The following is a 14,394-nucleotide window of genomic DNA, read 5'->3' as shown; positions in this document are numbered from 1 at the left end:
TTGGAAGATTAGATGCCACTGTTGCCCCCCCATCAAAGGGCCGTCTTCCTATGCCCCATATGCTGGTAGGGGGTCCGCATTGGACAAAACACCTTACAACACTTGGCTTTTGTTCCTTCAGTCGCTGCTGTTCTATCCTCCCACGGGGGGCATGTGTCTTTTTGCCAGTGTCAGTCATCCTGAATGGGATGTGAGAGGGAGGATCTCTTAGTCTTGGGTGCAGTTTTGCTGGTAATGTGGGGAGAGCTGTTTTATGGTATTAAAAAGCCACCTTGGGCCACAGAACTGGTTGGGGACGGGGGTTGTTTAGACAGCTATGCTGCTGTAAAACCCTCCTGGTGTAGAACCACAGAAATATATAGGGCTGGAAGGGGCTGCAAGAAGTTATGTAGCCCATTCCCCATCCCTCATGCTGAGGCAGGGTGACATATCTGATGGGTAATTGGAGGCTTTTAAGATTAGATTACACAATGATGGGGATTTCCTGAGTAAACAAGGACAAAGCCATGGGGGCCAAGCCCACAAAGGCCTCAAGTGTGTTGGGGTCCTAGATGGACACATTCCCCTCCATGTTGCTGCTTATCTGTCTCAGGTGGCTGGATGAGGCTGCTGAACCAGAAGGCAAGTGTGAGGCTTTTATGGCATTTAACTGCAGCTTTGTTGCCCTAGATTTGCAGAGGCCCCTGCTACTTTGCTGGACCAGTGGGGCCACTGGACGATCGAGGTGCTAAAGGAGCACTCAAGGACGACAAGGCCATTGTGGAGAAACTAAATGAATTCTTTGCATCGGTCTTCACAGCCAAGGATGTGAGGGGAGATTCCCCAACCTGAGACAGTCTTTTTAGGTGACAAATCTGAGGAACTGTCCCAGCTTGAGGTGTCATTAGAGGAGGTTTTGGAACAAATAAACTGAACAGTAATAAGTCACCAGAAGCAGCTGGTATTCACCCAAGAGTTCTGAAGGAACTCAAATGTGAAATTGCAGAACTACAAACTGCAGTCTGTAACCTATCATTTAAATCAGCTTCTGTACCAAATGACTGGAGGATAGCTAATGTGATGCCAATTTTTAAGAAGGGCTTCAGAGGTGATTCTGGCAATCACAAGTGGGTAAGCCTGACTTCAGTACTGGGGAAACTGGTTGAAACTATGGTAAAGAACAAAATTTGTTGGGGAAGAGGCAATAGGGTTTTTGTAAAGGGAAATCATGCCTCCCCAATCTGCTAGAGTTCTTTGAGGGGGTCAACAAGCACGTGGATAAGGGGGATCCAGTGGATATAGTGTACTTAGATTTTCAGAAAGCCTTTGACAAGGTCCTTCACCAAAGGCTCTTAAGCAAAGTAAGCTGTCACGGGATAAGAGGGAAGGTCCTCTCATGGATTGGTAACTGGTAAAAGACAGGAAACAAAGCGTAGGAATAAATAGTCCATTTTCATAATGGGGAGAGGTAAATAGTGGTGTCCCCCAGGCGTCTGATCTGGGGCCAGTGCTGTTCAATGTTGTCATAAATGATCTGGAAAAAGGGGTAAACAGTGAGGTGGCAAAATTTGTAGATGATACAAAACTTCTCAAAATAGTTAGTTCCCAAGCAGGCTGTGAAGAGCTACAAAAGGATGTCTCAGAACTGGGTGACTAGGCAACAATATGGCAGACGAAATTCAGTGTTGATAAATGCAAAGTAATGCACCCTGGAAAACATCATCCCAACTATACATATTAAATGATGGGGTCTAAATTAGCTTTACCACTCAAGGAAGAGATCTTGGAGTCATTGTGGATAGTTCTCTGCAAGCTTGCACAGAGTGTGCTTTGGCAGTGAAAAAGGCTAATAGAGTGTTGGGAATCATTAAGAAAGGGATAGATAAGACACAAAATATCATTGCTTCTATATAAATCCATGATATGTTCACATCTTGAATACCGTGTGAAAATGTGGTCACCCCATCTCAAAGATAGATTGGAAAAGGTTCAGAAAAGGGCAACAAATTATTAGGGGTATGGAATGGCTTCTGTATGAGGAGAGATTAAGATGGGAGGGGGGCTTTTCAGTTTGGAAAAGAGATGACTTGGGGGGATCTGATAGAGGTCTATAAAAATCATGCCTGGTGTGGAGAAAGTAACTAAGTGTTACTTACTCCTTCTCAGAACACAAGAACTAGGGGGTCACCAAATGAAATTAATAGGCAGCAGATTAAAAACAAAAGGAAGTATTTCTTCACCCAACACAGTCAGGCTGTGGAACTCTGCCAGAGGATGTTGTGAAGGCTGAGTAATAGGATTCAAAAAAGAACTAGACAAATTCATGGAGGATAGGTCCACCAATGGCTATTAGCCAGGATGGGCAGGGATGGTGCCCCTAGCCTCTGTTTGCCAGAAGCTGGGAATGCATCACTTGATGATTACCTGTTCTGTTCATTCCCTCCAGGACACCTGGCATTGGCCACTATTGGAAGACAGGATAGGGGGCTAGATGGACCTTTGGTCTGACCCAGTTGGCCATTCTCATGGTCTATGTTCTTTGTCAGCCTCCCCAAAGAATATGTGCCATGCCATCTGCATGCTTCAGGCTGGAGGGTTTTTAGGAGATCTAACTTGCAGAGCTATTAACAATGGCTCGGATTTCACTCTTTGCTTGGTAGTTTGGACTGTGTCAATACACAAAGTCAAAGAGGGAGAGTAGCATGAAGCATGGCCACCAGGAGAGCTGGAAGTGGACCTAGATGCAGCTGTAGACACCTCCAGGAGCGAAGTGTTGGGGAGTTGATGGGGGAATTCTCTCCCATCCCCAGAAAACTTGGTAGGGCTGTGGGACATCTAATGCTTCATAAAGGGAAGCCATAACCTTACTTTGTTCAGAGGAGAAACTGAGTCAGGGCAGATCAAGTGACTTGGTTGATGGTTCCACAGATTGAGTGGAAACGTTGGGCCTAGAATCCAAATCTCTGAGCTCAGCGTCCTGTGCCCTACCGCAACAGACCATTCTACCTTACTTGGGAACAGCCGCCACGCTACAGCGGGGCTTGGCTGTAGTTATGTCTCTAGCTGACAGTTACTTTAGTGGCCAAATGCTGCCTAATAATGATCTTCGGCACCAGGCCCCTCACTCTTCCTCTGCACATAGGATGGTCTCTACAGGGTAGGTGTGCTTCTTTCTTTTAACCTGCACCTAAGCAACCATCCTTTCACACCAGCTGTCCTTCTCGTCCGTGTGTGTATTGCTTTAGTAGGTAGTGGTATCGCATCCGAGTCTGCCTCTGTGCTTAGAGATCCCCAGCATAATGCCCCTGTTGCTGCCTCTGTGAAAAGCATCACACTGAGGTCCTGTAAGCATCCCATGGAGCAACTTGGATGTAAAATGACCACTAGTGGAGCTGTGTAAACCCCAAGACCTGAGGCTGCCCCCTCCATCTGGTGTTCATCCAACTTGCTATCATTGATTATGGGACTGGCTTCTTCATTTGTATTGTAGTGCCTAGGAGTCCAGGCAGGGAGTAGGCCCCCATTGTGCTAGGGCCTGTACAAACAATGAAAAGACCACCCCTGTCCTAAAAAGCTTACAATGCACATTTATTTTATTTCAGAGTAGCAGCCGTGTTAGTCTGTATTCGCAAAAAGAAAAGGAGTACTTGTGGCACCTTAGACTAATACTTATTTGAGCATGCTCAAATAAATTTGTTAGTCTCTAAGGTGCCACAAGTACTCCATTTATTTTATTGTGGGCTTATTACACTGGTAAGGTGATGTCCTCTCTCAGAGAACATGCTGTGGGTAAAAATAGAGCTGGGGCCTCTGTGCTAGGTTGTTCTCAAGTTTCCTTCTGTCTCCTTGGACTTCCTATGCCCTGAGTAAACTTAGAGCATTCCAATAGCCCTGACTGACTGAGCTGTGCCATGGAACTTCCCCACAATAATTCCTAGAGCAGATCTTGAAGAAAAGCATCCAGTCTTGATCTGAAACCTGCCCATGAGGGAGAATCCATCATGACTCTTGATAAGTTGCTCCTATGGTTACTTACTCTGTTAAAAATTGACACCATATTTCCAATCTGAATTTGTCTGGCTTCAGCTTCCAGTCAGTGGATCATGTTCTTCCTTTCTCTGGTAGACATATGAACCCATTATTAAATCTTTATTAAGTATTTCTGTGTGTTGATGGGTATGGGGGGAGGCAGGGGGAGCAGTGTGGATTCCAGCATCGGTCTAGGATAGTCATTCTCAAACTTATTTGATCGTGCCCCCTTTTTTGTGTCTATAGAATTTTACACACCCACCCCCGCCTCTTACCACACAAGTACGTATACCAATTTAACAAATATCAACATGCAACTCACTAGATATTAAAAATAGTAAGGCATTGATTCAAGCAGAGCCAACGATCCAGTGTAATAAGAGCAAAAGCACAAAACTGATTGTGGTTGCTGCTTACAATTAAATGTGCACACTGCGTCGTAGCAAAGGGATGATTGCCCAGAAGGCAACGACTTTATATAATGCTATGCAAGCTCAACAGAACTCCATCAAACTGCCCAGTGCCATCGGAGGAGCCGATATCTCTGGAGGAATCGGGTTTGGTAGTTATTCAGGGCTGTGGGTGAAATGTGTGCAGTAAATTTTTTTGCCCCTTAAACTTCTCCATCCCCTCTGCCTCCCGAAAACACTCTGCATCCCCCACCCCCTGCAGTTTGAGTTTGTCTGGTCTAGGAGTTTAGTGCTGTTAGGACCATTCCCCGTCAATGCCATATGGAGGTTTGTGGTATAAGAACTAGACAGACACATCTCTGCTGCGGTGGGCTGGCTCTTTGTAACCTTGTAGCCCACCTAGACCTTGAAACTGAGCAAGGCCTCACTTCTGAACTCCAGGGCACAGGCTCCAATTGTGGTTGATCCCCTCAGAGCAATGGCGACCGGAAGTAGAGGTAGCCCCTTCAGAGCAATGGCGACCGGAAGTAGGGTAGAGGCTTAGCCCTGCAGAGCAATGGCTGCCCTTAGGAAATCATAGAGACGGGGGTCCAGCGGAGGCGTCGCGCACCATAGAGTGGCGCTGTGTCCGGCCCAGAGCGCCTCCCCGGCTCGCTCATTGACTCTCCCCCAAGATGGCGCAGCAGGTGAACATCACGGAGCTGACGCTGCCGCAGCTCGAGGTGCTGAAGAACCAGCTGGACCAGGTCAGGGCCCAGCCCCGGGAGGGACCCCCGCCTGAGGGGCCCCGCCCCCCCCGAAAGACCCCCTTTCTAAACCCTCCCCCAGCCCCGTCTGAGGGGCCCCGCCCCCCCCAGAGAGACCCCCCGTTCCCCGCCCCTCCCAGCCCCGTCTGAGGGGCCCCGACCCCACAGAGAGAGACTCCCCGCCCCTCCCAGCCCCGTCTGAGGGGCCCCGCCCCCAGAGAGACCCCCCTGCTCCCCGCCCCTCCCAGCCCCGTCTGAGGGGCCCCGCCCCCAGAGAGAGACCCCCCTGCTCCCCGCCCCTCCCAGCCCCGTCTGAGGGGCCCCGCCCCCAGAGAGAGACCCCCCTGCTCCCTGCCCCTCCCAGCCCCGTCTGAGGGGCCCCGCCCCCAGAGAGAGACCCCCCTGCTCCTCCCAGCCCTGTCTGAGGGGCACCCCCCCAGAGAGAGACCCCCCTGCTCCCCGCCCCTCCCAGCCCCGTCTGAGGGGCACCCCCCCAGAGAGAGACCCCCCTGCTCCCCGCCCCTCCCAGCCCCGTCTGAGGGGCACCCCCCCAGAGAGAGACCCCCCCTGCTCCCCGCCCCTCCCAGCCCCGTCTGAGGGGCACCCCCCCAGAGAGAGACCCCCCTGCTCCCCGCCCCTCCCAGCCCCGTCTGAGGGGCACCCCCCCAGAGAGAGACCCCCCTGCTCCCCGCCCCTCCCAGCCCCGTCTGAGGGGCACCCCCCCAGAGAGAGACCCCCCCTGCTCCCCGCCCCTCCCAGCCCCGTCTGAGGGGCACCCCCCCAGAGAGAGACCCCCCTGCTCCCCGCCCCTCCCAGCCCTGTCTGAGGGGCCCCGCCCCCAGAGAGAGACCCCCCTGCTCCCCGCCCCTCCCACCGTTGTCTGATGGGCCCCGCCCCCCCAGAGAGAGACCCCCCTCGCTCCCCGCCCCTCCCCGCCCCGTCTGAGGGTCCCCGACACCCCAGAGAGAGACCTCCCCGCCCCGTCTGAGGGGCCCCGACACCCCAGAGAGAGACCTCCCCGCCCCGTCTGAGGGGCCCCGACACCCCAGAGAGAGACCTCCCCGCCCCGTCTGAGGGGCCCCGACCCCCCAGAGAGAGACCTCCCCGCCCCTCCCAGCCCCGTCTGAGGGACCCGACCCCCCAGAGACCCCCCCGCTCCCCGCCCCTGCCAGCCCCATCTGAGGGGCCCCGACCCCCCAGCGAGAGACCCCCCCCGCTCCCTGCCCCTCCCAGCCCCGTCTGAGGGGCCCCGCCCCCAGCGAGAGACCCCCCCCACTCCCTGCCCCTCCCAGCCCCGTCTGAGGGGTTGAAACCCCCCCCCCACTCCCCACCCCTCCTAGCCCCGTCTGAGGGGCCCTGCCCCCAGCGAGACCCCCCCGCTCCCTGCCCCTCCTAGCCCCGTCTGAGGGGCCCCGCCCCCCAGAGAGAGACCACCCACAACCGTCCCCCAGAGAGAGACCCCCCGCTCCCTGCCCCTCCCAGCCCCGTCTGAGGGACCCCGCCCCCCAGAGAGAGACTCCCCGCCCCTCCCAGCCCCACCTGCGGGGCCCCGCCCCCACAGAGAGAGACCCCCCCGCAACTCACCCCTGCCAACCCCGTCTGAGGGGCCCCACCCCCCCAGAGAGAGACCCCCCCGCAACCCGCCCCCAGCCCCATCTGAGAGGCTCCGCCCGCCAGAGAGAGATCCCCCCCGCAACTCGCTCCTCCCAGCCCCGTCTGAGGGGTCCCGCCCCTTCCTAAACCCTCCTCCAGCCCCATATGAGAGGCCCCACCCCCAACGAACCCCCCTGCTATCTTCCGTCAGCGAGACCCCTTGCAGCCCCGTCTGAAGGACCCCCCCCCAAAAACCCTCTCCTAAACCCTCCTCCAGCCCCATTGGAGGGGCCCATCCCCCCCAGCGAGACCCCGAGCCTGGGGAGCCCCATCCCGTCCCTCTGTTCTCCTGCCCCGATAGTGATGCTGGGTTCTGCCCCCACGGGTGCTGGGCTTTGATCTTCCCCCCAGGAAGTGGAGTTCCTCTCCTCCTCCATCGCCCAGCTCAAGGTGGTGCAGACCAAGTATGTGGAAGCCAAGGACTGTCTGAATGTGCTCAACAAAAGCAACGAAGGTCAGTGCAGACCCGCCTTGGGACCCCCGTTTCCCCCAGGCCCATCTGGGGATGGTGCAGTCGCAGAGGGCACCCCTTGGCGTTTGAACGCAATTGTTAAGCTCCCCGCACTGCTGCTGTAGAGCCCCGTGTCCTCCAGCTTTGTGCATGTGTCTTGGCTCTAGGCCCCCTGGAATGACCTCCCTCTTCCCATGGACCAGGTCCCGAGGGGAGGGAGTTTTCATTAGTGGTTAGAGCAAACACCTGGGAGCCAGGACTCCTTGATCCTGATCCTGGCTGTGCCGCTGACTTGCTGCGTGGCCTTGGGCAGGCCACAGCCCTGGTTGGTGCCTCAGTTGCCTTACAGGGCGCATGTGTGTAATTAATTAAAGAGCTGTGAGATCTGGATGAAAGATGCTATGGAGGGGCCAGGCATTGCTATTAACTTGCCCCAAACAGTGCAAAGCCTCTGAATACTGATGAGCACCCATAACTGTGGCTGTCCCCCCACTCTCACGCTGCTTTTTGAAGGCCCTCCCCTCCCCCCCCCCCCCGTACTGTGCAGTAGGGGGTAGTGTCTGGGTAATAACAGGCATTTGTTTCCGTCTCCAGGGAAGGAGCTGCTAGTCCCGCTAACCAGCTCTGTATCCTTTACCCACCACCTCAAAGATGCTGCCGACATTGTGCTCTGGCTCCTTGCTACCGTGGCATTTTGATTCTCATCCCAACGGGGAACTTAACCCTTTGGGCCCCAACATGCAGCCTGCTCTGGCTTTGATGCAGCCGGCAGCTAGCAGGCTAGCGTTGAACATTTCCAGTCAGGGGACTGAAGGCTGGGAACAGTCACAGGGACCCTTTTCCCTTTACGACACTAGTCTAAATCCTGCCTGGATTGACAGCGACCGAAGCTGCTCCCGCTGGACAGCTGTTCCAGTGACCTCTCTATGAAATGATCTGTGCTGTTCCATATGGCCTGCCATCCCCATCCCAAACCCACACCCACACCCCAGCTGGCCCATTAGCCCCCTCCTTGCCAGAGGGGCCAAGAACCAAGGAGGCTGGTAGAGCATGAGCTCCCCTCTAACTCTGTGGCAGGGTTGAGGCTTGTTGGCCAAGATGCACTGGGGGCGCTTGTCCTGCAGCTGCTTGGTTTGTGCCTGCTCTGGGAACGAACAGGGTCTTCTAGTTCCATGCTCAGTTCCTGCTGCCTCTGCCTGCTGATTTTTCCAGTGATACTGGGACACTGCAGTGTCTCTCTGCAACCTCCTCCCATTAATCCCGGCTTGGGTTTCTCCTCTGCCCAAGCGTCACAAAGCGACCTTGGGACTGAGCTGATCTTTTGATAATGCTGAAATCAGTTCTAGTCGTTCCCATGGGGACTGCACCGTTCATATCTAGCAACATGGTCCAGTGGTTAGGGCACTGGCCTGCGACCTGGGTTCTATTCCCAGCTGTAGCACTGACCTGCTGTGTGACCGTGGGTGAGTCACTTCCTTTCTCTGCACCTGTTTCCCATCCCACCTTCTCTGTCTTGTCTGTTTGGACTATGAGCTCTCCAGGACAGAGACACACACTCTCTCTCTCTCTATTTGTGCAGCCGGGCCCTGAGTTTGGTCAAGCCTTCAACCTGCCACCACAATATAATCTAGTAAAACACTGTTTTATTAAACTGAATCTCTGGGCAAATTGCACTCACATCTGCCCGTGCTCAAAGGAGTTCTGTTGCTTTATGGCAGCTCAGGAGCAGGTGTGGAGCTAAGATGCTTTTCCCAGGACCTATCACCGTAACCTTGTTGCTCTCATGGTTTCCCTGCTGGTTCTGTGTTTTCCCTTGACCTCCCTGGCAGATGTACGTCCCCGGGAAGCTCTCCGACGTTGGCCACGTGCTGGTAGACGTGGGGACAGGCTACTACGTAGAAAAGGTAGGAGGCACTCGTGAGCCAACCCACCGTGACAGCGTTATTAGACTTGGTGTGTTCCAGGGAGTGGCAGGATGTGCTTTACCTGCACATAAAAGTGTTAGACTCGGAGCCATCTCTTCCCCGCCCCAGTCTCTCTGTATGAAATGCCCTCACACCTTGAGCACAGAATTCTTGTTGTACACCCTGCAAGCTCTGCCCTGGGACTGGAGGGATGTGTCTGACAGCAGGCTAGGTAAATGGCCAGTGAGGTTAGTGCACTGGAATTCTCTGCTAGGGGATTGGGTTGCATTCCCTTAGCCAGACCTCCTTGTCTACGCTGCAGTTGGGTCTTGCAAGCTAAGCAGGTGGGTTCTTCGATGAGAAACCTTCAAAAACCAAGCAGGTACCGCAGGCAGTGGTGGTGCACTCTTCCCTGGGTGCTGCCATCTGTCAGGGCAGATGTAAAATCAACCTGCTGACCATTAACACTCGTGCAACCCTTTCCCTAAGTGTCAGGGGTTTATCCGTGGCCAAAGATGCATGGTTACGTGCTGTCACCTCTTGCTGCTTCAGTCAGAGACGACGCCATCAATTTCTATCTTGTTTTGTGGTGTTATGATGCCCTATTGGACAGCTGTCATGTTCCACCCCAGAGGTGGCTGCATTTCAGTAGCAGATGAAGTGATATATAGGTACACCTACAACTAAGGCATGCTGTGAGGCTTCATGACGTAGTGCTTTGAGGGTCTCTGATGAAAGGTGCTGTAGAAAGGCTAAGCATGTTACTGCCTGAGCAGCCAAATCTTGGAGTGATTCAAGTGTTTACCCTCTGTCCTGTGCATCACTTCATTGTCACTGCACTTCAGGCAGGGGGTGAACCCCTTCCCAGGTGCCCACCTCTCCTTGGGGTGGACATATCAGGCCACCTTTCCTCTTGCAGACAGCAGACAATGCCCGAGATTTCTTCAAGAGGAAGATAGACTTTCTGACCAAACAGATGGAGAAAATTCAGCCAGCACTGCAGGAAAAACATGCCATGAAACAAGGTATAGACATGTTTTTTTCAGGCAGGCCTGGCTCTGAGCCGTTGCCCATTGCTGGCACCCACCTATTCTTAACAGCTAGAACGGCCCCTGGCCAACTCCCTTCACTGTGTGCGTGTTCTCTCCCTTGCAGCTGTGATGGAAATGATGAGCCAGAAGATCCAGCAGCTAACGGCCATGGGGGCTTCACAGGCTGCAGCAACCAAGGCATAGCCTTTGGCATCGGTTCCCTGGGCCCCGCATGCTGCGCCTTGACTGTGGCATTTTGTTCTCTTACGAGCAGAGTCTTAAAACCACCGACGAAGCAGCTGGGGCCGAAATCATCATGGCGCCATCGGGAGGCATCTGCTCTTTGTGCTGGTGGCTGTTATGTGCGTGCAGTGTCTTAAGTGCAAACCTGGTGGAAGCTCTTCCCCTTTTGTATGTGGCAGGTGATATCAATGTGCGAGATAAATTAAAGCATTGCGGAACAGTACTTAGCTGCCTCTGGTGAGAGATACGAGGGGTGGGGCTATGAAGACTTCCAGCTGTCTGTGTGGCCCCTTTAAATCCAGTGGAAGTTGTTGCCAGCTGATGTGTGAGGTGGATCTGTCTCTCTGAAGCTTCTGTCCATCATCCTAGCATCTGAGCTCCTATGGGCTCTGGCCGCAGAAGGGGAGGAGGCGCAGGGGATGCAGCGGGGTGTTGCTTCTTCAGGGAGAACAAGTCTCTAATGGGCAGGCCTGTGCTGGAGCACTGCAGGGAAACAAGGTGGTTCCCATATGAGATGCAATAGGACAGCAGCCAGCTGGTGTGGAGATTCCCTTATGGCATCTGGTGAGCACCCCAGACGCAAGGCAAGTCACTGGCACATACCAGCACCCCTACCCACTGGCTGGATTTCAAGCTGTGGGTGTTTCTTGTCAGATACATGTTCCTTCTGGTCCCACCCAGGACTCCACCCCCCAGCTTCCTCTCCAGCCACTCAGCGCTACAAGCAGGAACCCAGTTTCCTGCTAGGATGAGGAAGAAAGGCTCCGAGGAGCAGCGGCCGTTGCCCGTTGCCCACTGCCCCTGTTTACCATTCTGAGAGGCAGCGGGGGCCAGGCCATGATGTGATGGGTTTTTGATGGGCTGCATGTGATGTGGTTGGGGGAGGGGTAATACTGGCCAGGCTTCAAGCTGCATGTAGATCTTGAGCAGAGGGTTGCCATAGAGATTAAGCCTAAACTGGAAGCAGGCATCTGGTCAGCATCTTATGCCACTGGCTCTTCCCCTACAGCTGCTCAGAGGCGGGAGAGTTCCCTCCCTCTTTGTCCCTGGCTGCTAAGAGAGGCAGGAAGGGAGATTGGTTCACTTCTGTTGCCCCTAGATGCAGGCCTTAGAGTTAAGATTTTTAAAGCTCCCCAGAGGATTCAGGCACCTGGATTCCCTTGATGGGGTGTCTAAATCCCTTAGGTAACTAACACTCTCAGCTTCCATTTGTGCACAGCTCCTCTCTCCCTCAGTTCAAGGGGATTCACACGGACCACCTTCACAAATTAAAATAATGCACCTCGCTCTAGCTCAAAGCCACCTGCTGCAAGGAATGGAGAAAGGCAGTGAACAGAGCTAGAGGGGCCAATTGTATAGCCAGCACCTCTATTTAGCATCTACACAGCGGGACAGAGATGCCAACTGATGGTTCCTGCTGAGTTTCGTTCCCAAAATAAACAAGCCCTTGTAGCTGAGCTGCAGAAGATTTTACTTTCACGAAGCTGCCATGGGTTTCTATTCCCTTTGGCGGAAGCAGCCTGTCTGAAACTCCTGCAGGAGTTAGGGGCTACTGGCCTCCTGAAAATCAGGCCCTGAGGTCTTAACCCCATACAGCAAGATCCAGCTCATGCCAAATCACCAAGAGGGAAAAATGCCCTGTCCTTCTCTGCCAATCATGCCCTAGAAGTCTAGGAGTTGGAGAGAAGTGACTTGCAGTTTGGGATCAAGATCCTGGGGCCTGCATTTTACCAGGTGCTTTGAGGAGGGGGGTGATCTCAAGTTGGACACTAATCACTTGTGAAAACCTCAGGCAAAGGGTGGTCCTGCAGCACTGCAGGGGGCAAGGCAGAGCCCCCACCCCCAAAGGGAAACAGCTTTTCCTATCACCTATACACACTGCGAGCAGCCCCTGTTTACACCAGCCAATACAACTGACTGCACTGAGCCAGGCCTTACTGCTGCATGGTGCCCTGGAGCAGCCCCTGGGAGTCCCCTGAGGGATCCCGCCTGGCACTAGGTCACTGAGGAGGCTTTCCCAGGCCAGAGGGAACACAGACAGACTGGGGGTTTGGTTCTGAGCTTCTGTTCTGCTTCGCTCTTTCACTTCCATTGCCGCTTCCTTCTTTCAGTCTCCAACGGGACCACACCCTCAGAAGGGCAAGTCCTGTCCCCTGCTAGCCCACTGGGGCATGTCCACCAGGCAGAAAGCTGCCAGCTGGGAGGGAGGGTGGATGAGAGACGCTAAGGATCTTAGAAGGGATAAAGAACCTTTAATTAATTCAAGCGATTTCCCCCACCCCCATTATCGGTATTAGCACAATACCTGGGACCCCCCACTCAGAACAGGACCCCAAATACGGAACCAAGGTACCATTTCCTTCCCAACGAGCCTGACCCATACAGAATCTACACCCTCAAAACAGCAGAATTTTATTCTACACTGCACCTCCTCCTCCACAATCCATCTTTTAATGTCACCCCCCAGGAGAGGATGCCCTCCCCTGTCCCAAGACGCTGGCTTCCCTAGGATGTGCAGTGCCTTGAGTATTATGGCTTCTACCTTAAACATCCCCTCCCCCCCAACCCTGGTCCCTGCCCCCCACCTTATGTACATCTGTAAGCTCTGTCCCCTGTGAGTTTTTTGAGGTCTGCTTTCCAAGGCTTTGACCACAATGTTGATACCATGGACGGCCACACGCGACCCGCCCCGATCTAGTGGATGGCCACGTGATGCCGTAGACAGCCATGTGACTTGCCAACGCTAAGTGCTCGCTGAGATCATGGAAGGTAAAATGACAGGCCACAGGCATGCTCAGCAACATCATGGATGGCACAGGCATGCTCAACGTGTTGATATGGTAGAGGGCCCTCCTCAGCACACATCAATACCGTGGACACCCACGTTTGGCGACGCTGTGGCTGGTCACGTGACGGGCATGGCCATGCTTCGCAGGCATCAACGCTGTAGCCAGCCACGTGCCGAACCACACTGAGCGCATCTTGATGCCGCGCACGGTCACGTGACGGGCACGGCCCCCCTCCACGCCCGTCGTTCAGCGGACGAAAAGGGGCTTGTGGACCCTCTTGTGCCGGTTGAGCGTGGCGCTCTTGGCAAAACTCTCCCCGCACTCCACGCAGATGAAGGGCTCGTGCCCGTGGGCTTCAGCCCGGTGGCGCTCCAGCTCCGCGCTCTCGCGGAAGGCCTGGCCGCACTCGGGGCAGGGCTGGCTCTGGCGGGCGGCGTGGAGCCGCTGGTGCTTGAGGAGGTTGGTGCTCTGGGTGAAGCCGCGGCCACACTCGGTGCAGCGGTGGGGACGGGCGCCCGAGTGGGTGCGCTGGTGCTTGATGAGGTTCTTGCTCTGGGTGAAGCTCTTGCCGCACTCCCCGCATTGGTAGGGCTTCTCGCCGGTGTGGATGCGCTGGTGCTGGATGAGGTTGGAGCTCCAGCTGAAGCTCTTGCCGCAGTCGCCGCAGCGGTAGGGCTTCTCGCCGGTGTGGGTGCGCCGGTGCTGCACCAGGTGCGAGTTCTGGCTGAAGCTTTTGCCGCACTCGCTGCAGGTGCTGGGCCGCTCGCCGGTGTGAGTCCGCTGGTGCCGCAGCAGCTTCGACCAGTGGCTGAAGCTCTTGCCGCACTCGTTACAGATGAAGGGCCGTTGCCGGCCGGTGGCACCACGGTGCCGCACCACCATCCCCCCCTCTTCCTCCTGCCCGCCAGCCAACTCCACCAACTCGCCGCCATAGGCAGGGGGCGGCCCTGCCGGGCTCTCCGGCCCCCGGGCTTTGGCGCTGCCCCCGTCAGCTCTCTGGGGAGCCTTCTTCTTGGGCTTCTTGGCCAGCGGGCTGTGGGGGATGACGGTTTGGATGATCTCGTGCTGAAGCTCCTCCTCGCTCTCGCTCACGATGCCGTCGTCAGCTGGAAAGCAAAGGGGAGCCGGGGTCGGCACAAACGCACAGCCCTGGGGCTCT

At 55.1% G+C, this 14,394-nt stretch overlaps 2 protein-coding genes across 2 annotated transcripts in view; one reads left to right on the top strand and one right to left on the bottom strand.

Moving 5' to 3' along the window:
• The first annotated feature begins 4,948 nt into the window (after nt 1-4,948).
• Nucleotides 4,949-10,669, top strand: PFDN5 (prefoldin subunit 5). The gene is made up of 6 exons (XM_077838600.1): nt 4,949-5,164; nt 7,169-7,271; nt 7,863-7,894; nt 9,098-9,172; nt 10,092-10,197; nt 10,328-10,669. Exons 1-6 carry the CDS (start codon nt 5,093-5,095, stop codon nt 10,405-10,407), a joined length of 468 nt encoding a protein of 155 aa, XP_077694726.1. The 5' UTR covers nt 4,949-5,092; the 3' UTR covers nt 10,408-10,669.
• Nucleotides 10,670-12,054: 1,385 nt separating this feature from the next.
• LOC144277665 (uncharacterized) overlaps nt 12,055-14,394 on the bottom strand; it is a 36,563-nt gene continuing 34,223 nt past the window's right edge. Inside the window, exon 4 of the mRNA XM_077838601.1 lies at nt 12,055-14,086. Within this exon, the coding sequence (XP_077694727.1) occupies nt 13,482-14,086 (605 nt within the window). The 3' untranslated portion in view covers nt 12,055-13,481. The remainder of the gene's footprint in view (nt 14,087-14,394) is intronic.

Source organism: Eretmochelys imbricata, chromosome 20, assembly GCF_965152235.1.
Source record: "Eretmochelys imbricata isolate rEreImb1 chromosome 20, rEreImb1.hap1, whole genome shotgun sequence".
In the NCBI taxonomy this organism is placed as follows: domain Eukaryota; kingdom Metazoa; phylum Chordata; order Testudines; family Cheloniidae; genus Eretmochelys; species Eretmochelys imbricata.
Note: the sequence above shows the minus strand (reverse complement) of the source record. Positions and strands in the feature narration are given on the sequence as shown.

Coding starts and splice junctions, on each gene's coding strand:
- PFDN5 (XM_077838600.1), top strand. CDS start 5,093: ATGGCGCAGCAGGTGAACATCACGGAGCTGACGCTGCCGCAGCTCGAG. Junction 5,165..7,168: donor TGAAGAACCAGCTGGACCAG/GTCAGGGCCCAG, acceptor TCTTCCCCCCAG/GAAGTGGAGTTCCTCTCCTC. Junction 7,895..9,097: donor TAGTCCCGCTAACCAGCTCT/GTATCCTTTACC, acceptor CCTCCCTGGCAG/ATGTACGTCCCCGGGAAGCT.